Genomic DNA, 24,003 nt, shown 5'->3' with positions numbered 1-24,003 from the left:
AAGGAACTGGGCTTGTAACCGAAAGGTCGCAGGTTCGATTCCCGGGTAGGACACTTCCGTTGTACCCTTGAGCAAGGTACATAACCGAAATTGCTTCAGTATATATCTGGCTGTATAAATGGATACAATGTAAAATGCTATGTAAAAGTTGTGTAAGTCGCTCTGGATAAGAGCGTCTGCTAAATGCCTGTAATGTAATGTAATCTATGAATCAATTAATAACTGTTTACCTAACTTCACAGTCTAAAGAGATTGTATTTCGTCAGTCTACACCATTCATTTTTCTGCGAAACACATAATAATACATATTTCTTTGTCCTAATAGATCTGTGGAGCTTAACTTTGATTATGACTTCTTATTTCATAACTGCAGGGTTAAAAAAGAGTCATAAGAGTCTTTTTACCCTGACGGTGTAGCACTTTTATAAAAATATAAGAAAATGAATGATTAACTTTTTCTAATGGTAGGGCCACTCCAGGAAAAGTAATCAAATTCCATGCTGAAAAAAATAAATTTCAGAGGCTTTCACTGCTGTTAAACTCAGGATCAGGTCATTTTGACCCAGACAGCAACAGGAGGGTTAATTAGGGTGCTATGCAGGTGCTATTATGTGGAGAAAGAAAGTAGAACAAAAGAATCTGGATTGTTAAATCTGCACTATTTACATGGATATTTTAGTTATAGACAAAGAGAGAACTTGCCCTTAAAAAAAGCTTTTGTGTACGAGTCATGTAGCTAGTTTACAGTCTCACCTGCAATCAAAGCATAATTTCATATCTACCATTAGTGACCCAGACAAACATGGTGATCGCCTAACTTCCAATGACCCATCTGACCTGTAAGGTTCAACAAACGACTCTACACAGTAAAATGTCCAGTGTTAACCGAGTACATACGAGTCCATATGTACTCCGTAGGAGTTGATTTAACTTTTAAACAATTTAAAATTAAAATTTAACATTTTACTGTGTAGGTTTCAAGTCAACAGCATCAAGAGCAAAGGTACTTACCCACATAATTGCAGCTTGGATTGGATCAAATGGCCAGCCTGATAACATGGTTGAGTACTAGGGGTTAGAAGCAGTCCGACGGCTATCATTAACCGGTTTAAGTTCCCCAATGAATTGCCAAAGAATTGAACTAAATAAAAATACACAATAATCTTCATAATGTACTCATGTACTCTTCATTACAGTATATGAGAACTCTAGACTGCAGCTTGCATGACCTCAGTGTTTCGTCTGTCTAGGCTGTGATATATTTCGTTTGATCGTATTTTTATTTGCTCTACGGCTTTGTGCGGTTGTTAATGTTGTCTGCGTAAAAATCCTTAACTTAACATCATACATTTTAACACCATATTTAATTTTTCTCTCTTTTTCCTTCCGTCCGTTTGTCCATTTCTCTCTCTCTCTCTTTCTCTCTCTCTCAGTGCCCTTTCTGGAGTCCCCCAAATATGCCCCCCTGCGGCGAGAGAGCGCTCGAACCCTGGCCCTGCCCCACCCCCACCCCTTCCTCCGTGCCAACAGCGACAACAGCATGAACCTGCCCGACTGGATGGCCTTTCCTAATGCCCCCAGCAGCAACATAGTGTCTGTGCAGGTAGGCCCCCCCCGCTCTACCCATGCTGCGCTCTGCGGGGTCTACAGGTACTTCATTAACACAGAAATGATACCAGTGCACTGCTAAAGCACATAGCGGAAATACAAAAGGACGATCACTGAACGCTGTTAATAACGGCAACCGTAACATTAAGACTAGCCTTGTGAGCCAGTCTCTTTTTTCACTTTGTTTGTTCAACAGAGCCTGGCCGATGCCTTGATGTTCTAGGCATAAACGAAGGAGGCAAATTCCCGGGATAGTTGCATTTTCCCAACCAAGTGTTCTGGCCAGACGTGGTCTGAAATGTGCACCAGAAAACATTACCGGAGGCAAACTTTTCCACAGACCCGCATCAGTTCGCCACTCTTTGGGGAAGATGATTGTATTGATTGTAACGGGCAAACAATCAAAACCATTGCTTCTTCTGGCCATTTTCTGGGTATTTATTTGATAGCAGACTGCATACCGTAGGCCACGCTTGAAAAATAAAACTTTTGCCAAATCCTGCAGGCAAGCAAGCGAGTACATCTCTGTTCGATAACAGCGAATCCAAACATATGCGCTGAAGGTCCTTTAACGAAGTCACGCCATGTATTTGGCAAGTCTGTGATATAACAGAATTAAAATATTCTTCGAATGTGTCCATAATTCTGTTTTTAGCAGATAATTTGGGTTAGCTCGATAGCTTTGTCCGTTTCGCTGGTGTGTTTCAGTCGGGACTTAGATTGCAGCACACACAGAACGGGGGGGGGGGGGCGGAGATAGAACCGGCAGACAGTTCGATTAACCAATAGGGAAGCTGCCGCTGGCTCCCAGCGGCAGAGGCTCCTCCCTTTTGCCCCAGGAAGTACATGCGTTCGTCCAGACTACATTAAGACTAAAAACAACAAAATAATAACAAAAATTATCAAATGTTGTAAAAATGTTAATGTTGATGTTGATGAAATATATAAGGAAATACATAAGAATAAACACGAAGACATTATTATTATTATTATTATGATGATGAGTATGATGAGTATGATGATGATGAATATTATTATTATTATTATTATTATTATTATTATTATTAATGTTATTATTTTTATAATAATATAATATTATTATTATTATGATGATGATGATGATGATGATTATTATTATTATGATAACGATGATGATGAATATTATTATTATTATTATTATTATTATTACTATTATTATTATTAACAGAGAAAATTAACCCCCCCCTCCCCCCCCCCAGGGGTATAAGCCCACTGGGACCCTGCGCAGCTCCAGCAGCCCCCGGGGGGCTCGCACCCGCTCCCCGTCCCGCGGGAGGGTTGGGGAGAGGGAGGACAGGAGCCGGCAGCCTCGGCCGAGGCAGGGGTGAGGGGCAGCCTTCTGCCTGACGTTTCTCAAAAATGAGTTATTAATATGAGAATGCTTTCTACCGGAAATACACCCTCAGTCTGCTACACCCTCTCTGCTGTACGCTCAATCTGCTCCATCCTCTATTACACACCCTCTCTGCTACACCCACCATCTGCTACAACCTCCCTGCCACAGCTTCCCTTTTCTACACCCTCAATCTTCTACAACCTCTCTGCTACACCCTCCCTCTGTTCTTCGGCCCTGTCTCGACCTACACTCTCATCTCTATAATAAATGAGGCAACCCCCTCACCACCTCTCCCCTCTCTGTGTCCCGTCGTGGGCAGGTCGGGCTCGGGCGCTAGTACAGGAACGACGGGGGGTCAGCGGCGGCGCCTGTACAGCGCTGTCCCGGGACGGGTGTTTGTGGCAACGCGATCCCACACTGCTCAGGGGGAGAGAGAGCTCAGCCTAAACAGGGGCGACAAAGTCAAAGGTGAGGGAGCAGGAGAGCGGTGCTTTCACACAGACACAGCACACAGCACGATAACACACTACAGACAGCACAGCATGATAACACACTACGCACAGCACGATAACACACTACACACAGCACAGCATGATAACACACTACGCACAGCACAGCATGATAACACACTACGCACAGCACGATAACACACTACACACAGCACAGCATGATAACACACTACACCCAGCACAGCACGATAACACACTACACACAGTACAATAACACACTACACACAGCACGATAACACACTACACACAGCACAGCATGATAACACACTACACACAGTACAATAACACACTACACACAGCACGATAACACACTACAAAGTACGATAACACACAGCACAGCACAATAACACACTACACCACAGCACAGCACGATAACACACTACACACAGCACAGCACGATAACAAACTACACACAGCACAGCACGATAACACACTACACACACCATGGCACAATAACACACTACACACAGCTCAGCACAATAACACGCTACACCACAGCACAGCACGATAACACACTACACACAGCACAGCACAATAACACACTACACACACCATGGCACAATAACACACTACACACAGCTCAGCACAATAACACGCTACACCACAGCACAGCACGATAACACACTACACACACCATGGCACAATAACACACTACACACAGAACCTCTGCCATAAAGGCAAATACGTGAAATGAAACCCTAAACCACTGCAGTCCAGCGATACTGTTTTGGGAGGGGCTCTGTGTTTGTATTAATTTGATCATGTTTTCGGCTGTGACCGTAGTGACACGCCTCTCTCTCTCTCTCTCTCTCTCTCTCTCTCTCTCTGTCTGACCCCTCCCCTGGCAGTGCTGAGTGTGGGCGAGGGGGGCTTCTGGGAGGGGACGGTGAAGGGCCGGACCGGCTGGTTCCCCTCCGAGTGCGTGGAGGAGGTGGCCGCGCGCAGCCAGGACAGCCGCTCAGGTGAGGCACACGGGTGCCGTCGCGCGCCTCCGCCGGAACCTTCCGGAAACACACCGCGAGCCCGCGGGGGAACGGCAAGGCGTCCCGCGTTCGGGGGCGGAACTCGGCTAGCCGCCGCCGCCGACGGGGGTCGAGGGAGCGTTCGGGAAAAGCGAAGGAAACGGGGGAGAGTTTCGAGAAGCCGCCTTCTCCGTTCTGTCCCGCTAGCTCGAACGCGTGCAGCCGAGTCGACAGCTAGACCTGGCGCCGGATCGCGGGTTCAGGCGACGCTACGCGCGAGATGCTAATTCCGTCCTGTTTCTGCGTTGTAGACAGCCGCAGCGAGAAAGCCAAGAGGCTCTTCCGCCACTACACCGTCGGATCGTACGACAGCTTCGACGCCCCCAGGTAAGGACTGGTTTTTTCCCTACGTGCGGGCGCCCGGGATGCTGGCGAACTCGCCATCGCTAAGCTAGGCTAACCGTGTGACCTGGGCTGTGTTGAGCTATATCGGGCCGCGCAGACTGAGGTCCTGTGCGGGCATGTGGCCGGTGATGTGCGATGGGTACGTGGTCAGGCTGGTGTCCAGGGTTAACTGTCCTCCTCTTCAGCAGAAATGGCTTCACCTGAAGGCTAGCGTACACCCGGTTTAGTGCTGGGTCTTCCCTGCGGCATCCACTATAATGTGTGCTTTAGCCCCTGGGCTCACTTTAAGTGGGGTTGTACCCTTGGACTGGATGGATCCAGCTGGTTTCATACGCATCTTGACGTCAATGGTGTTTTTCAGCTCTATTTCATCACCAAGGGTGCAAGAAATACATTTATAGGTTTCTGCTGCTTTAATTCAGTTTCACAGCTTTTAAGAAATTCAATTTGTAAAATGTTCTTGGCGAAGGCAGTGAGACTGATGTGTTCTGTAGTGACACTGATGTGTTCTGCAATGAGATTGATGTGTTCTACAGTGAGACTGATGTGGTCTACAGTGAGACTGATGTTTTCTACAATGAGACTGATGTCTTCTGCAATGAGACTGATGTGTTCTGCAGTCAGGCTGATGTGTTCCTTAGTGAGACTGATGTGTTTTGCAGTGAGGCTGATTTCTGACTCCTGAATCTTGGATGCGTGGAAACTTTGTGGCTCTCTATGACCCCAGCAGATCACATGTTGGACTGAACTATATACGCGGGGCTTGATTGGTTGATTTTGATGTTTTGTGTGATTCCTTATTGCATTTTAATTTTTTGTTCATTGCCATTCTAAGATATTCCAGCAGTTTTGGGACTCATGTTACAGGCTGGACGTGCAATATTTCATTATTTCCCTTCCCCTTGATGTCTTATAGAGCCCATTACATCCCAGCAAGGTCTGGGGACGGACTCCGTATGACCCTGCTCAGCTTATCTTGCTCTTCGTCTATCTTAGTTTTTTAACGGGCTTGATTGCCCATACCTGGAATCAGAAATCGAAAGTTTTCCCTTGCTGTCCTCTACATGTTGCTATGTGGAGTCCCTCTAGGTAAGGTAGTAGTGATGTGGGTCATTTTTTCAGTTTCAAAGCCTAGAGCACTGGCTTCCAGACGGTTGTCCAGTTCTTGCTCTCACCCCCAATTTGGGCCCAGAGAATAATTAATTAGAGGAAGGGACTCGAATGGAGAGCGATGCTCCCATGGGGCGGGGTCAGTCATAACGCATTACAGTGTAGTATAACGGCTAAGGAGTTGGTCTTGTAACCTGAAGGTCGCAGGCTCGATTCCCCGAGATGGACACTGCCGTTGTACCCTTGAGCGAAAGTACTTAACCTGCGTTGCTCCAGTATAAATCCAGCTGTATGATTGGATACAATGTAAGTCGCTCTGGATAAGAGCGTCTGCTAAATGTCTGTAAACTAAAACTATGACACATAAGTCTCTGCATCCGAGGAGGGGACCAATCACGCCTCCCATTGCCGAACAATTTATATTCACACTTAACCGCTCTTATTTTCGGCAAGAACCCTTCGGCGCATGCCGTTGGCGAAACCGCAGCAGATGTGGGTCTTGTTTCACAAACTGAGGCTCGGAGTGGATCGGGACCGTCCCGCTCGGACGCTGACCCTCCTCCTCGCCTAGGTGGGAACGACAGAATTTAAACATGCAGTGAAACATTCGGCTGTTGGACTGCACCCGCCCTGGTGTAAAGATTAGCCTGTCATTTTGAGTCACCAGCTCGATTACGAAAATCATTTTCACACATTCAAAAGCGCAAAATAAGTAACATTTGCATTACAAGCTAGTAAGATAGCGGTCAACAATTATCTAGAAGTGGCTTTTGATCTATTATTTGACTCCGAGGAAGACGTGGAAACGTCAGTCCTACCCTGCTCATTGAAACTGTGTCTTTTGCCCTGAGCAGACCTGGGTCAAATACGTATTTGTTTTGGATTCAAATACTTTTCTACGCTTTACTGATCTTGTCTGGTGTATTGGAACCAATGAAATACTCTCAAAAAATTGCAAACCCCACCTTCTGGTCATACTGTAAGGCTCAATTACACCAGGCTAGATCAATAGAGCACAGAAAAGCATTTGAATCCAAAACAAATGCGTATTTGACCCAGCCCTGGGCCCTGAGCAATGCGTTCCGTGCTCCAGCGTTCCTTACTTTGGGCCAGTCCTCGTGAAGTGCTCGTGTTGACTAGTTTTTCCGCTCTGGCTTTTAATCAAATTAGGGAATCGTATCCTCCGGCAGAAGCGTTTCCATGTTAACAGCTGGCTCTAGCCTTCCCAATTATGTAATTGTATTTAACCGCATTTAATCCTCATTGTTTCATTATTGTCTCATTGTCATGGTACTTTCCCATCGTTGCATTGTTGTCCAATTACTCTCCCAAAAGCTGTTTTTACCATCCTCCCTGCCCCTTTCAGAACTCTCTTCCTCTCTTTATCACTGTTACCCCCCTCTCCCTGTTTGTCGCTATATCTGTCTTCCCCCCTCTAATTTTTAATTTTCTCTCTAACACTCTCTCACCCCCATGGTGACTCCATCTGTATGTTCCAGAAAGGAGGTCAGGTAGTGAAGGGCACTGGGGGGAGAGAGAGTGAGAGGGTGCAAAAGAGAGAGAGAGATAGAGATAGAGGAGAGAGAGGGAGGAGAGAGAGCGGAAAAGAGAGAGAGAGAGGTACAAGGTTCAACACTAAGAATGTTTCTGAGATGCACCTCCGGTGTCTCTACCAGCATTGTTGGCTCGTGGAGCCACCTGCTCTTTCTCTGACTTTGCAGTAGGAGGTGGTGGGGGGGGCAGCCTCCATCCAGGAGGACCTATTTCTAAACCCACAACTTGGCTATCTAGGCTTAAACCCTATGTCCTACTGTGCATGTTGACATGAACAATGCTGTCACAAAATTGTAACTCTGAAATATATTTATGAATCCATTTTCTTGTCAACATATGACAATATATGTACTCAGTGTATCCTGTATGTACTGAGAGCAGCAGTGAGGAGGGTGGGGGGTGAGTTGGTCAGTGGCAGGTTTGAACACGGCTGTCCCACTATTACACACTTTACAGAGAGAGACCTGCTATAGGTACTGTGCAGCACTTTACAGAGAGAGACCTGCTATAAGTACTGTGCAGCACTTTACAGAGAGAGACCTGCTATAGGTACTGTGCTGCACTTTACAGAGAGAGACCTGCTATAGGTACTGTGCTGCACTTTACAGAGAGAGACCTGCTATAGGTACTGTGCAGCACTTTACAGAGAGAGAGCTGCTATAGGTACTGTGCTGCACTTTACAGAGAGAGACCTGCTATAAGTACTGTGCAGCACTTTACAGAGAGAGACCTGCTATAGGTACTGTGCTGCACTTTACAGAGAGAGACCTGCTATAGGTACTGTGCTGCACTTTACAGAGAGAGACCTGCTATAGGTACTGTGCAGCACTTTACAGAGAGAGACCTGCTATAGGTACTGTGCAGCACTTTACAGAGAGAGAGCTGCTATAGGTACTGTGCAGCACTTTACAGAGAGAGACCTGCTATAGGTACTGTGCTGCACTTTACAGAGAGAGACCTGCTATAGGTACTGTGCAGCACTTTACAGAGAGAGACCTGCTATAGTTACTGTGCTGCACTTTACAGAGAAGGATTTACAATTCCAAGAAGTGCAGGTCACACTAGATGACAAAAATGCCAAATTCCTGCACCTCATTCTTCAACTTTTTCATTCTATCCTCTGGAACTTTCCCTCTCTTTCCTCTTAGCCTGTCGTTGCCAGCCTCTCCTCTAGCTCTCTTTCCTGCCCTTCATCCGTTCCACCCTTCCGCTACTCGTGCTTTCCCAAATTTTAAAATCCCATTCTAACAGCCGCCAGATGCTCGCAATTGTTTAGTCAAAAGGATATTAATGCTGTAATGACTAGCTGTGTTGAAAATGTATTTATTTTAAAAAATTTATAAAATTCTAACAGAAGTCAGGTTAGTCAGGTTAAAGATACTAATAAAACCAGGGGTTGGGGTTTGCATGGGACTTGGTATCTTGTTGCCGAGTGACCGTATGCGTCCCCCTGCACCCCCCTCCCCCCTTCCCCCCACCCCCACCCCCCACCCCCCCAGGCACATGGCAGAATTTCTGGTGCAGCCATCTGTGAAAATGAGAACCAGGAAGTACTCGTCCTCTCTTCACATCATTCAGGAGACAGGAGCTGTTTAGGACTCTCTCTATCTCTCTCACACACGCACACACACTCACATTCACACAAACACACTTATACACACATACATGCACAAACACACTCACATACAAACACACACCTTCAGACACACATACATACACACACGCGCTCTCACATTCATACACACACACACACACACACACACACACATACGCTCACACACACTCAGACACATACATACACACACATAGTCTCACATGCGTACACACAAATACATACACTCACACACGCACACATATGCACAAACACACTCACATACCAAAACACACCTACACACACTCAGACACACATACATACACACACACACTCACACTCTCACATGCATACACACACACACACGTGCACTCACACACACACATACACACACACCCCCCACACACACACATGCATCCAGAGCACTATAGCATAGCATTCAGAAAGACTGACAGAAACAGAGGAGAAATGGACAGTCTGCATTAACAGCAGTAAGCGGAATAGGTAGCAAATGAGAAAGGGAGAGGGAGAGCGAGGGAGAAAGAGGGAGGGAGAAGGAGAGAGGGAGAAAGAGAGATAGGGTGAAAGAGAGAGCTGACAGAAGGAAACACTGACACACAGGGACGCCAGGATTGACAGAGATGATGTGAGTGCTTCTTTCTCTCTCTGTCCCCCACTCTCTCCTTCTCTCTGTTTGTCTCTCTCTGTCCCTCTCTCTCTCTCTGCTGACCTCATCCCTGCGTTCTCTCTCCCTCTGTCTGCGTAGCTGCACCAGTGCCTTCCGCTTCCCTCTCTCATTCTCTTCCCCTCCCGCCCCTCTCCCTCTCTCCATCCTTTCATTCATGCCGTCCTTCCGCTTTGTTATGAGGGGGGGTTGACGAACATGTGGAAAGGAGGTGAGAGGGATTTAAAGAGGAGAACGAGAAGAGAGGGGTTCAAAGAGGAGAACGAGAAGAGAGGGATTCAGAGAGGAGGAATAAGAACAGAGGGATTCAGAGAGGAGGAATAAGAACAGAGGGATTCAGAGAGGAGGAATGAGAACAGAAGGATTCAGTGAGAAGAGAGGAATTTAGAGGGAAGAGAGAAATTCAGAGAGGAGGAACTAGAAGAGGGGGATTCAAAGAGGAGAATGAGAAGAGAGGGATTCAGTGGGGAGGAATGACACCTGGGCTCCAGCAATGGAAAGAACAGAGGAACAGGCAAACAAGGGGTAACAGAGGGACAAGAGGTGGGAAATGGGAGATGAAAGGATGAAATTAAGGGACTGATGGAGGTGAAGGGATGAGAGAGAGGTGAAGTGATGAAACCGCAGAGTTAGAGGATGGAGGGAAGAAAGCAAAGAAAGAGAAAAGAATAGCTGCTGCAGTAGTAGTAGTAGTAATGGTAGTAGTAGTAGTAGCAGTAGCAGTTAGTAGTAGTAGTAATAATAGTGTTGTTGCTACAGTGTATAACATTTAGTGAGAATTATGACTAATGTGTTCATGATAATATGTATTTCTGTATAAACTGACTATGTTTACATGTGTATTTCATCCTAGTGCTAAGCATTTTTAATTAGGGGGGGGCACATGTAGAGAGAGTATGTAGGGAGGATAAGTGTAATATTCAGAAGAACGGAAAAGGTAAAAACAATCATGGAACTGAATTAAAAACAAAAGAGCTATATAAATATATATTATTTCATATGAAATCAATGAAATATATTTGCTTACTTGCTGATTTATCATGCAATTTCATTACAGCTATCATAACTATTTCATGTTATTTGCCTATTGTGGTTCTTACAGTATATGCCTGTATATTAGTGTAGTAATAATTATTTCAGTTTACTTCCTGTATCTCATAACTATGACACAATAATTTTCATGCATCTTTATCATCGCACATTCCTAATAAAGCAAAGTGCATCATGCAGCGTCGTAATGAAACGAATCCGTGTTCCGTGTTCGCTTCCCATTTCCATCCTTTCCAGCGTAATGACATTTGTCTGCGTCCTTCCCTTTTCCACGGTGTGACACGCGCAATTACCGGCGACACGTTGGCGATGCGTTCATCGCCGAGGGTTACCTGTCTGTAACCGAGGCCACGCGTCATCACCGAGCCTCTGTCCTCCCTCAGTTTAACATTAAACCCAGCTTCCGAGCGTTTCCCTCACCCTCGGCCATCTCTTTACAAATCGTCCGTCTTTGATAATCGTGTCCGTCGTTTGGCGCGAGGTCAGTATTAGCTTCTTTTTGTGGTTTGAGTTGCTGAGGCTGTTCCTCCTCCCCCACCCCCCCCTGCGGGGAGGTGGTACGCTCCGCTCTCTCACGAGCGGAGCAGAAGAGCGGAGCATTCCAAACGGAACGAGGGGGGGGGTCCCGGCTGAAAGGGGAGCGCGTCGGTTTTTTATGAATGGGCGAGCGGTGACAGAGGCGGGGGAGCGGGTCCGTCACTCGGCTGACGGAGCGGAGAGGCGCGGCGCGGGCGGGCCGGCGTCCTGTGGGTCCGGCGGCGGCGCGGCGCGGAGTAGCGGAGCCGGCGCTGCGGTTTGCAGTCCGTGCGACGCACGCGCGCGCTAGCCTTTTATCCCCCCTGAAACGATTTCATGCGTGGGTTCCTGTGTGTGTGTGTGTGTGTGTAAGCGTGTCTGAGTGGGAGTCTATGAAGGTGCGTGTGTGTGAGTGGGCGTGTATGAATGTGTGTGTGTGTGTGTGTGTGTGTGTGAGTGTGTGTGTGTGTGTGCGTATCTGTGTGTGTGTGTGTGTGTATACGTACACACAGACGCAATGAGGGGTGGGGGCGGGGGGGGGGTGGAGCACCAGCTGTTTGTATTCTGTACGGGTGTCTGGCTATTAGACCGTTTGCGAACGAGCCCCATCACCCCAGGCCAGCCCCCCCCCCCACCCCCCCACCCCCTGACTCCCACACTGTCAAAATTACATCACATTCTTCCTCCGTTTTTTTATGTTAAACCTTTCTCCACCTCCCCCCTCGCTTGCACAAACACTCCCTCCTTTTCTCTCTCTCTCTCTGCCTCTCTTGCTGTCGCAGTCAGAGCGCACCGTCTCTCTCCCTCTCCCTCTCTCTCTCTCTTTCTTTCTCTCTCTCTCTCGATCCCTCTCTCTCTTTTTCTCTCTCTCTCCCTGTCTCTGTCAAGTATGAAGGGTCTGGGAGCGCCAGGCCCTTGCACTCTCGCTCTCTCTCTCTCCGTCTCTCTCTCCTCCTCTCCTCCTCTCTCGCGGCTCTCCCTGGCTGTTCTCTCGCTGGAAGACGAGGAGGAGGAGGGAGAGGAGGGAGAGGAGGGAGAGGAGGAGGAGGAGGAGGCGGCGGCGGCGGAGGGGGGGAAATGGCGATGGGGGGAAGCGGAGAGGAGGATCTCTCTCTCTCTCTCTCCCTCTCTTCTTCGTGGCCGTCCCTGGGCCCCCAGAACAGGAGCGTGTGGTTCATTTACAGGTAGCGGCTGTTTTTCTTCTCTACGGAGGGAGAGGAGGAGGGGAGGGGGGGGGAGGAAGAGCGGGAGAGGCGAGGACGCAGTTGCATGCGCACGAACGCAGACTGACTGATGGACGGATAGGAAGGCGTGCACAGACTGAAGGGATGCATGGTAATGTGTGTGTGCGTGTGTGTGTGTGTGTATGCATGTGTGTCTGTGTGTATGTGTGTGTGTGCGTGCGTGCGCGTGTGTGTGCGTCAGCATGTAATGTCAGCCTTTGCGAAGCATTCGGTTAGGGGAAGCAGAGGTTTGCTGATTCTGTTTGCTTGGTATAGAGTGTGTGCGTGTACGTGCTTGCACATATGTGTGTGTGCGTGTGTGTGCTTGTGAGTGTGTGTGTGTGTGTGTGTGTGTGAGAGAGAGAATGTGTGTGCTTGTGTATGCTTATGAATGAGTGACTATATGTGCCTGTGATTGTGTATGTGCATGTTTATACTTGTGCATGTGTGAGTGTATATGTGTGCGCGCGTGCGTACGTGCGTGTGTGTGTGTGTATGTGTGTGAGTGTGTTTGTGTGTATTTGTGTGAGAGCATGTAATGTCAGCTTTAACAAAGCATTCAGTTAGGGCAATCTGAGGTTTGCTGATTATGTTTGCAAAGTCTAGTGTGTGTGTATGTGCGTGTGCGTGTGCGTGTTTGTGTGTATGTGCTTTTACATATGTCTGTGCATGTATGTGCTTGTGAATGAGTGACTGTGTTTGTGTGTGCGCGCTTGTGTGTATGTGTGTATATATGTGTGTGTGTATGTGTGTATATGTGTGTGTGTGTGTGTGTTTGTGTGTATGTATGTGTGTGTGTGTGTTTGTGTGCTTTGTGAGTCATTACTGAGAATGAATGCGGTAGACCGTCAAACAAACTCGTAGTGTAGTTTCCCTGTGTCACTGTGTAAACAGTCTTTATAACAGGTCTGTATGTAGTTTCCCTGTGTTAACACTAGGTCTTGTGTAAACAGGTCTGTATGTAGTTTCCCTGTGTTAAACAGGTCTGTGTGTAACAGTCTTATTTTCCCTGTGTAAACTGGTCTGTGTGTATAACAGGTCTGTATGTAGTTTCCCTGTGTTAAACAGGTCTGTATGTAGTTTCCCTGTGTTAAACAGGTCTGTGTGTATTACAGGTCTGTATGTAGTTTCCCTGTGTTAAACAGGTCTGTATGTAGTTTCCCTGTGTTAAACAGGTCTGTGTGTATAACAGGTCTGTATGTAGTTTCCCTGTGTATAACAGGTCTGTATGTATAACAGGTCTGTATGTAGTTTCCCTGTGTATAACAGGTCTGTATGTATAACAGGTCTGTATGTAGTTTCCCTGTGTATAACAGGTCTGTATGTATAACAGGTCTGTATGTAGTTTCCCTGTGTATAACAGGTCTGTATGTATAACAGGTCTGTATGTAGTTTCCCTGTGTATAACAGGTCTGTATGTAGTTTCCCTGTGTTAAACAGGTCTGTATGTAGTTTCCCTGTGTTAAACAGGTCTGTATGTATAACAGGTCTGTATGTAGTTTCCCTGTGTTAAACAGGTCTGTATGTAGTTTCCCTGTGTTAAACAGGTCTGTGTGTATAACAGGTCTGTATGTAGTTTCCCTGTGTTAAACAGGTCTGTGTGTAGTTTCCCTGTGTTAAACTGGTCTGTGTGTATAACAGGTCTGTATGTAGTTTCCCTGTGTTAAACAGGTCTGTATGTAGTTTCCCTGTGTTAAACAGGTCTGTGTGTATTACAGGTCTGTATGTAGTTTCCCTGTGTTAAACAGGTCTGTATGTAGTTTCCCTGTGTTAAACAGGTCTGTGTGTATAACAGGTCTGTATGTATAACAGGTCTGTATGTAGTTTCCCTGTGTATAACAGGTCTGTATGTAGTTTCCCTGTGTTAAACAGGTCTGTATGTAGTTTCCCTGTGTATAACAGGTCTGTATGTATAACAGGTCTGTATGTAGTTTCCCTGTGTTAAACAGGTCTGTGTGTATAACAGGTCTGTATGTAGTTTCCCTGTGTATAACAGGTCTGTGTGTATAACAGGTCTGTATGTAGTTTCCCTGTGTATAACAGGTCTGTATGTAGTTTCCCTGTGTTAAACAGGTCTGTGTGTATAACAGGTCTGTATGTAGTTTCCCTGTGTATAACAGGTCTGTGTGTATAACAGGTCTGTATGTAGTTTCCCTGTGTATAACAGGTCTGTATGTAGTTTCCCTGTGTTAAACAGGTCTGTATGTATAACAGGTCTGTATGTAGTTTCCCTGTGTATAACAGGTCTGTATGTAGTTTCCCTGTGTTAAACAGGTCTGTATGTAGTTTCCCTGTGTTAAACAGGTCTGTATGTATAACAGGTCTGTAAGTGGTTTCTCTGTGTTAAACAGGTCTGTATGTAGTTTCCCTGTGTTAAACAGGTCTGTATGTATAACAGGTCTGTATGTAGTTTCCCTGTGTTAAACAGGTCTGTATGTAGTTTCCCTGTGTTAAACAGGTCTGTACGTAGTTTCCCTGTGTTAAACAGGTGTGTATGTATAACAGGTCTGTATGTAGTTTCCCTGTGTTAAACAGGTCTGTACGTAGTTTCCCTGTGTTAAACAGGTCTGTATGTATAACAGGTCTGTATGTAGTTTCCCTGTGTTAAACAGTTCTGTATGTAGTTTCCTTGTGTTAAACAGGTCTGTATGTAGTTTCCCTGTGTTAAACAGGTCTGTACGTAGTTTCCCTGTGTTAATCAGGTCTGTACGTATAACAGGTCTGTATGTAGTTTCCCTGTGTTAAACAGGTCTGTATGTATAACAGGTCTGTATGTAGTTTCCCTGTGTTAAACAGGTCTGTATGTATAACAGGTCTGTATGTAGTTTCCCTGTGTTAAACAGGTCTGTACGTATAACAGGTCTGTATGTAGTTTCCCTGTGTTAAACCGGTCTGTATGTATAACAGGTCTGTATGTAGTTTCCCTGTGTTAAACAGGTCTGTATGTATAACAGGTCTGTATGTAGTTTCCCTGTGTTAAACAGGTCTGTACGTATAACAGGTCTGTATGTTGTTTCCCTGTGTTAAACAGGTCTGTATGTAGTTTCCCTGTGTTAAACAGGTCTGTATGTATAACAGGTCTGTATGTAGATTCCCTGTGTATAACAGGTCTGTATGTAGTTTCCCTGTGTTAAACAGGTCTGTATGTAGTTTCCCTGTGTTAAACAGGTCTGTATGTATAACAGGTCTGTAAGTGGTTTCTCTGTGTTAAACAGGTCTGTATGTAGTTTCCCTGTGTTAAACAGGTCTGTATGTATAACAGGTCTGTATGTAGTTTCCCTGTGTTAAACAGGTCTGTATGTAGTTTCCCTGTGTTAAACAGGTCTGTACGTAGTTTCCCTGTGTTAAACAGGTCTGTATGTATAACAGGTCTGTATGTAGTTTCCCTGTGTTAAACAGGTCTGTATGTATAACAGGTCTGTACGTAGTTTCCCTGTGTTAAACAGGTCTGTATGTATAACAGGTCTGTATGTTGTTTCCCTGTGTTAAACAGGTCTGTATGTAGTTTCCCTGTGTTAAACAGGTCTGTATGTATAACAGGTTTGTACGTAGGTTCCCTGTGTTAAACAGGTCTGTATGTATAACAGGTCTGTATGTAGTTTCCCTGTGTTAAACAGGTCTGTATGTATAACAGGTCTGTATGTAGTTTCCCTGTGTTAAACAGGTCTGTATGTATCACAGGTCTGTATGTAGTTTCCCTGTGTTAAACAGGTCTGTATGTATAACAGGTCTGTCCGTGCTCTCCTCGCTGCTGCGCGGGGGTCTGGCGGTTAGCAGGCACGCTCGGCGTATGCAGCGCGTCTCGGGCATTATAAATAGACATAAACGACCGCGCTGGAGGCAGGGTAAGAGACTGCCGTGTGGCGCAGTGAGACGCGGGGGGGGGGGGGGAGAGCGCGGGCGGCTCTAAACCGGGCCCTAAACCGCCAGCCGTGCGAGCAACGGGCACGCTGGGCTACAGGAGAGCCCTATCGCCATTTCAGAGGTGTGCAGGGTGCGCTCGTGTTCGCAGGACCCGTGAGATTATCTCGCGGTTCACATTACGGTCCCAGCTTTGGGGTCTGAAATGAGGTGCAGGAACGTATCTGTCCATGGACGAAAATAAGGCCTAACAGAGGGTTGCTGTACAGTGTAAACTTGCGAAGGGTAAATGGTAAATGGACTGCATTTTATATAGCGCTTTTATCCAAAGCGCTTTACAATTGATGCCTCTCATTCACCAGAGCAGTTCTTCTGGGTTAGGTGTCTTGCTCAGGGACACTTCGACGCGCCCGGGGCGGGTTTCGAACCGGCAACCCTCCGACTGCCAGATAACCGCTCTGTCGCCCCCTACGGGTTGCCTTAAGACTGCGAAAGGGTTGCCTTAAGGGTTGCCTGTTCTATGCTTTTGTGGCGTACGTGGAATCTGCGGCATGGCGCGCAAAGAATTTGAAAGCGCGTGGTCAGTAACTGGTGCCCGCGTACGCTGCACAGACGATGATTGGTTGCTGACCGCCAAGCGTCACTCCACAGGGTCATGTGCGGTCAGTCTCACGGTTCTGGAATTTCAAAACAAACGGCCTGCCCCCGTGCCGCACGGCGCAGTCCATTTACCATTTACCCTTCGCAAGTTTACACTGTACAGCAACCCTCTGTTAGGCCTTATTTTCGTCCATGGACAGATACGTTCCTGCACCTCATTTCAGGCTGCGCAGGCTCACGGGCGGATTAGCGGTGTGCTTGTACAGCGCGTCGCAGCTGAGACGGTGACCGATCGCCTCGCGGTCGTGAGCGTAGCCGACTGCTCGCTACGGCACGCAAACCGACAACCCACCGCCTGCGAGACCAGCGCTCGGATTGGCTGAAAGACGAGGCCACCTGACGCCCCCTAGCGAAAGGAGCGAGGAACCGCTACGACCTTAGGCCAGTTTAGCTTAACGCTGTTTCACTGCTTTAGAGAAGTTCCACCTCTACTCAGATCCCAGTAATAACACTCGCCCAACGACAGCGAACTCATACGATCTCCGTTTGTGTGTTTTTCTGTGTCATTGATATCTGCCAGATGGTAAACGCCATATGATGGCCAGCTGTATGTGTTCCTGTCATTCAATTTCGAGTTGGAAAAAAAATCACAACATAAAAAAGGAAAATATAACCAGAACATATACAGCTTATTCAGAGTAGGACATCCAGAATAAGATGAAAGTCCAGATATGAGCATTCAGAATTAGGATATTCTGTTAATGTTCCAACTAACCACAGAATATTAAGTCAGTTAAGCCTAATATTTGAAATTCAGTAAATGTTTTCATAACACAAATAACCCCAGATATGAAAATGCATGTGGCTGTTTACTGAGCAAGTAACTAACTAGGCAGAGGCTATGGATGGGCGAGCGGTGACTGAGGTAGAGTACTCTGTCTCTCGCCTGACACCACCACATTAGCATTTGGAAAAACAGTGGGTAAGAAATGCTAATAACTTATTTTTGATATGCTCGAAGTGGTTCATGCCTCCACTACCTTCAAGTATTGACAGATGCTTTAGAATGACTTGTACACCTTATACATTTTTACATGCCATTTATTTGTACTTATATATTTTATAATGCACTATTCTCTCATGGTCTATAACTATGACCAGCTCCTTGGTGGAGAGTGAGGGTGCGTATGTCCAATATAGTAAGAGCACAGGTTTCATAGACTCTCCTGAGCTCCACTCTGCTTCTTATCTATTTGATGTTTCAGTTGGTAACAGGAAGTCCTGGTGCTGTTGTAGCACAGAACATCCCTCTGCCACAGATTTGTACTTAGTCACACTTTCTAATGGGAATTGTCGTGAAGTTTGGGTTAAGAATATGGAGCAGGGTATCTGGAAGTTTTATTTAATCTGTGGTACTGGCCAGCTTAACGATTAGCCTTTTGTATTTTTCTATGCGTCGCTGCCTGAGCAACTGCTCTCAGATTTGTTCCTAAATTCCTATCACAATAACTGTCAGATTGATTGATTTTGTCTGATTGATTGACTGCATAGCGTCAGACATCTCTGACCTGCTCCGGGTGAAACCAGAGGCCCTAAGCTCCGAGCTGAACTCCTACATTGCAAGTCAGTAGATAAGAGCGTCTGTTAAACGAACGCGATGCGGTGCGATGTAAACTGCAGAGATTCTGTGTGCTGAGACGCCAGCTCTAACGCTTTTGTCACAGCCAGGAATAATGAGCTATCATGTGCATCACACGTTTGCTTGTCCTTAAAACCGCGCTGCCTCTTTCTGCAGGAGGAGCATAGGGGCTGTGGGGTTGCTGGTTGGTTGGCTTCTCGGACAATTCGTGGGAGGTTAAGGGTTAGTTGACGCCGTGTGGTACTGGAATGCGGACTGTGCTGGTGCCAACTGTGGCCAGCAGACCTAAGTCCGAAGACGGTTTCCTCGGCCTGAATCCCCAGGATCGCTCCAGTCCTGTCGTTTGCTCAATGGTCATAGACTGCTTCAGCCCTGTTCCTCCCCTGCCCGTGCCTTGAGGCTGTCTGAAGCTCCAGATCCATCATCCGGCTCCTGTAAACTGCACTATTCTGTATAGACTATATCATTTGGTCTTCTATTATTCCTGTTAGCTTTCACCTCAGCTGTAACCTGCACAACCCATTTTATTTGCTGTCTGCTACTTTACACCAGACTGGCCAGTGGAGGATTGACTTACCCTCTTTAGTCGGGTTCTTCTCAAGATTTTTTCCCATTGGGGTGTTTTTTCTCGCCACTGTTTGAAGGTTTTCTCCCCACTGGGAGTTTTTTTTTACCTTATGTACATGCTATTTGGGGGTTCAGGCTTGGTGTTTGCTCTGCTTGCACTTTTTGCTCTGTCTCTTGCCTTGCTACTCTGTAAAGTGTCTTTATGACAGTAAAAAGCGCTATACAAATAAAATTGAATTTTAATTGAATTGAATTGAAACAGCCCTGCAGGGCCAAGCAGGCAAACTTTTGGGTGCTTGACTGACCAGCAGGGGTTTATCACCTGGTGGAAAAGAAAACCAGGGCTAGATCTGGATTCGAGGTCCAGATTTGAGTATTCATGCTGATGGAAGTCTTCCAATTGCGGGCCACTAACTGACTAACAAGTTTGTCCGTTGAGCTACTCTTGAAGTGCCTTTCTCTGACTCATGTCTGTGTGAGCCCAACTTGCGAACTGTGGTGTGATAAGCAGTCAGCCTTGGAGGAGAGCACATGCTCGTCTGAGCTGTCCCGTATCGACAGTGGAAGGTGTGATGAGCATTATTGGGCATTAACGATCTTCAGTTCCTGTTTGTTTCTGGGGCATTTTGCTTTCAGACTTGTCTACAATCAGGGAAATGTATGTCCAATCGGATTCAAGAACTTTTGTTAACTTTCTTGTGCATGAGCTAATGATGCAAAGACACACACCTGGTCAAGAAACAGCTGAGCAGCCAATTTCCCCATTACTTTTGTACCCCTGGAATGTATAAAATGGGCTGTAATTCCTACTTAGATAATGATGTAAATACCCTCAAATTATAGCTCACCTCAAATCCATGGTTTTATTTCCAATGTGCTGGAGTACAGGGCCAACACGACAAAAATTGTGTCACTGTCCAAATACTTGCGCACTGCACTGTAGATCTGGACAGTTCTGAAAACATTACTGCCATTTCTTCTTCACGGTGTTTTCAGTGACTAAACGATTACCAACATGGGGTGCTACTTTGGAACAATACATGTATCCTAAGTTTGGGGGGGGGCATTCTTGAAGTCATGAAGTAGACCAATCTCACGAGCAGATGTTGTGAGAATGTTCCAGAATGTTCAATGATGTTCCAGAATGCTCTTGATAAGTTTCATGTCCGCTGGGGAGGGTCATACTTCCTATGTGTGGCTCTGACTGACTACCTCCCTCTCTGTCTCACAGTGACTACATCATCAAGGAGAAGACGGTTCTTCTGCAGAAGAAAGACAATGAGGGGTTTGGCTTCGTGCTCCGCGGAGCTAAAGGTCAGTGGTCCTATTCGCTACTGTTTCTACGGTTTCTCTGAAAACACACTCTTTTTATGCTTATTGCCTTTTTTCTATGAAATTATTCTATTTCTGCAGAAAGAGATTGGCATAGCTGTTCTGCAGGTACTTGTGCTAACAATAAAGGTTAATAAACGATTCCTATCACCCTTCTGTTTTCATTTTTTGGAATAAAAGTTTTAAGGACAGGGCGAAAGCCGAGGAGGTTACAGATAGAGATGGAATCACAGAACAGAAAGTGCTTTGAGGGGAGCTGGGCCCCGGGCCTCATGGGGGATTTGTATATGGGTCAATATCCAGCTGCCTTACAGACTGCACTGCACGGTCTCCCGCCCCGGCTTCAGTTCTACCCATAATCCCCACGTTTTACCTCCCCTCCTTATTTCTCTATTTCTCTCTCTCTCCCTTCTTTCTCACCCTCACCTTCTCTCTCTCTCTCTCTCTCTCTCTCTCTCTCTAGCTCAGACCCCTATAGAAGAGTTTACTCCCACCCCAGCCTTCCCTGCTCTGCAGTACCTTGAATCAGTCGATGAAGGGGGCGTGGCCTGGAGAGCCGGGCTGAGAATGGGGGACTTCCTCATTGAGGTTTGTGCGACTCTACGGTACAGTGACTTTGTACACACTGTGTGCTGGCCCTGTGCTGACTCTGTGCTGTATATGTGCTGACTTGCGCTGTCTCTGAGCTGGCTCTGTGCTATATTTGTGCTGGCTCACCCTGTGCTGGCTCTGTGTTGATCCTGTGCTGGCTCTGGGCTGACTCTGTGCTGTATCTGTGCTGACCTGCGCTGTCCTGTTCTGGCTCTGTGCTGACTGAGCTGGCTCTGTTCTGCCTCACCCTGTGCTGGCCCTGTGTTGACTCTGTGTTGATCCTGTTTTGGCTCTGCCCTGATTCTGTGATGGTTCTGTGCTGATTCTGTGCTGGATCTATGTTGACTCTGTGCTGACTTTGCTGGTTCAGTGGGGACTCTGTGCTGTCTCTGTGCTGAGTCTGTGCTGACTCTTTGCTGGCTCTAGGCTGGCTCTTGCTGGCTTTGTGTTGACTTTGTGCTGACCCTGTTCTGACTCTGTTCTGATTATGTGCTGTCTGTTCTGACTGTGCTGGCTCTGTGCTGACTCCTTGCTGTCTCCGTGTTGACTCTCTGCTGGCTCTTTGCTGAGTCTGTGCTGACTCTAATTTGACTCTGTGCTGGCTCTGTGCTGACTATGCTGACTCTTCTGGCTCTGTGCTGACTGTGCTGGCTCTGTGCTGGCTCTGTGCTGACTGTGTGCTGACTGTGCTGTCTGTTCTGACTCTGTGGTCTTCCTCTGTGCTGACTCTGTGCTGGTTCTGTGCTGACTCTGTGCCAGCTCTGTGCTGACTGTGTGCTGACTGTGCTGTCTGTTCTGACTCTGTGGCCTTCCTCTGTGCTGACTCTGTGCTGGTTCTGTGCTGACTCTGTGCTGACTCTGTGCTGGCTCTGTGCTGACTCTGTGCTGGTTCTGTGCTGACTCTGTGCTGGCTCTGTGGGGACTCTTTGTTGACACTGTGCAGACTCTGTGCTGGCTCTATGGCCTTCCCTTAGCCCTGGGCTTTGCTGAAAGCATTGGCTCTCGCCCTCTCTCAGGTGAATGGACAGAATGTGGTGAAGGTGGGACACAGACAGGTGGTCAACATGATCAGGCAAGGGGGCAACAGTCTCATGGTCAAGGTCGTCATGGTGACACGCAACCCTGACATGGAGGAGGCGTCCAGGAAGAAAAGTAAGCGCTCTCCCCTCAGCGGTGAGGTCATCACAGGGGCGGGCCTAGTGGAGGGGTGGTGATCAGGTGACAAGGAGGATCTTTAAGGAGCCCTTCACCCAAAAATCTAATCAAAAGACACCTCTGTTCACTTCAAGGGATATTCCACCACATATTCAAATCAACATTAACCTGATTTAACAGATGTGATGTAACACGTGTAACTGATTAAGTCTCTCTCAGTGACTGGCCAAAGAAATATCTAAGCAGAGGTGTCAGCAGTGAATGATGTAAATTTAGTAGAGGTTAATGTCATAATGACATACATCTCTACCCTTTCTCATTTTTGAAGACTACAATGGGTGGGTAATTTGAATTTGGAGATAGCTACCTCTCACCTCCCATACTTGGTGAAGGGTGCGTTGACTGAACTCACAGAGAGCTTCGGCGTAGCGGCTGTTCCAACTATAAACAGTATTTGCTTGTGAGCTAGCTACCGTAGTGAACTCGCTGTGTCTTCTGTGCTCTGTGGCTCTTTTTGATGATGCTACACTGGATGAGGTGGGGAACACGGACGGTGTCCATAGCACAGATACACAAACACATTAGCAGGGTAGACCAGAGTGACATCGGGCTGCAGCACCGATCACTGAAAAAATGTCAAAACCCAACACTACACATATTCACACTAGCTAAGTAAAAAATTACTAAAATGTATACCATTGTTGATTATATTGATGACCATCCTTGATGCTTCAACATGTTTGATTTCACATTTTAAGCAAACTGCCTGAGGCTAGCTAATGTTAGCTTACTGTGTTTTTCTGCTTCTTCAATATGCCATGACCTACTGTAGGTATCATCTACATGCATCTATAAATGGCAATAGCATTGCTATGTTCCAACATATTAGTACCACTATGCCATATCTACCATACACACATAGGAAATTTGATCCTATAAAGGACAGCACAGTATTCAATTTCAAATGAAATGTCCCTTCGTAAGTTATATAACAACCCATGCCTACAATAAACTATGGGCTATTAGCTATGGCTACTTAGCACCAAAGGCCCGAGTTTTTAAAAAAACACAGGGACTTGACGAACAAACTGTTTTCTGAAAGCATTAAAGTCCATGCTTGCCTGAGGAGTGACTAAAAACCCTACATCGAACACATTTCATTTTTAACTGGGAGTAGAACTGGTAATATTGCAACCAGTTTTTTTCAGAACCACATACTTCTGTTTTCTGTCTTTGTTCGACTCCGATGACAAGTCGAGCTGGCTGTGCACATTTCGCCGTTGATGTGTCATTTAGAAAAGCAACAAAAAAACGGCAATGAAAAAACAAATATGAGCGATATTTTTCTCTGATAAATCACGTTGAGAATATCCATATTGGCTCTCCTATGAGGGAATGTCGACGATATCAGCCAAACATTTCTCCTTGCCCTGGCTTAGTGCCTTGGTCTCCTCTCAACCTTTCTGTCTCACCACCGATAAAAAATGTCTGTTCTTGCCAGATTTGTTATGACAAACAAAACCAAATATTGCACAAGTCGTGACCATGTCTGAAAAGCCTGCTTTGGGTCAAAAAGAAACACCCAGCCTCTCTGTTTGTATTCAGTAAGTGCGGCAACCTGTGACTGGTGTTGTCTGACGCCCGTCCATAGACTGTCAGCCCATTTTTAG

The 24,003-nt window shown here is 46.5% G+C and overlaps 1 protein-coding gene across 1 annotated transcript in view; it reads left to right on the top strand.

Annotated features, from left to right (window-relative positions):
* The window catches only part of shank1 (SH3 and multiple ankyrin repeat domains 1), a 107,312-nt gene that overhangs the window by 55,450 nt on the left and 27,859 nt on the right, over window positions 1–24,003 (top strand). The window contains 8 exon segments of the mRNA XM_064315060.1: window positions 1,434–1,603; window positions 2,847–2,971; window positions 3,303–3,451; window positions 4,341–4,454; window positions 4,766–4,841; window positions 20,487–20,569; window positions 21,051–21,175; window positions 22,195–22,330. Coding sequence (XP_064171130.1) covers window positions 1,434–1,603; window positions 2,847–2,971; window positions 3,303–3,451; window positions 4,341–4,454; window positions 4,766–4,841; window positions 20,487–20,569; window positions 21,051–21,175; window positions 22,195–22,330 — 978 coding nt within the window.

The sequence above is a fragment of the Anguilla rostrata genome, chromosome 17, assembly GCF_018555375.3.
Source record: "Anguilla rostrata isolate EN2019 chromosome 17, ASM1855537v3, whole genome shotgun sequence".
Lineage (NCBI taxonomy): Eukaryota > Metazoa > Chordata > Actinopteri > Anguilliformes > Anguillidae > Anguilla > Anguilla rostrata.
This window is presented reverse-complemented; position numbering and strand designations above follow the sequence as displayed.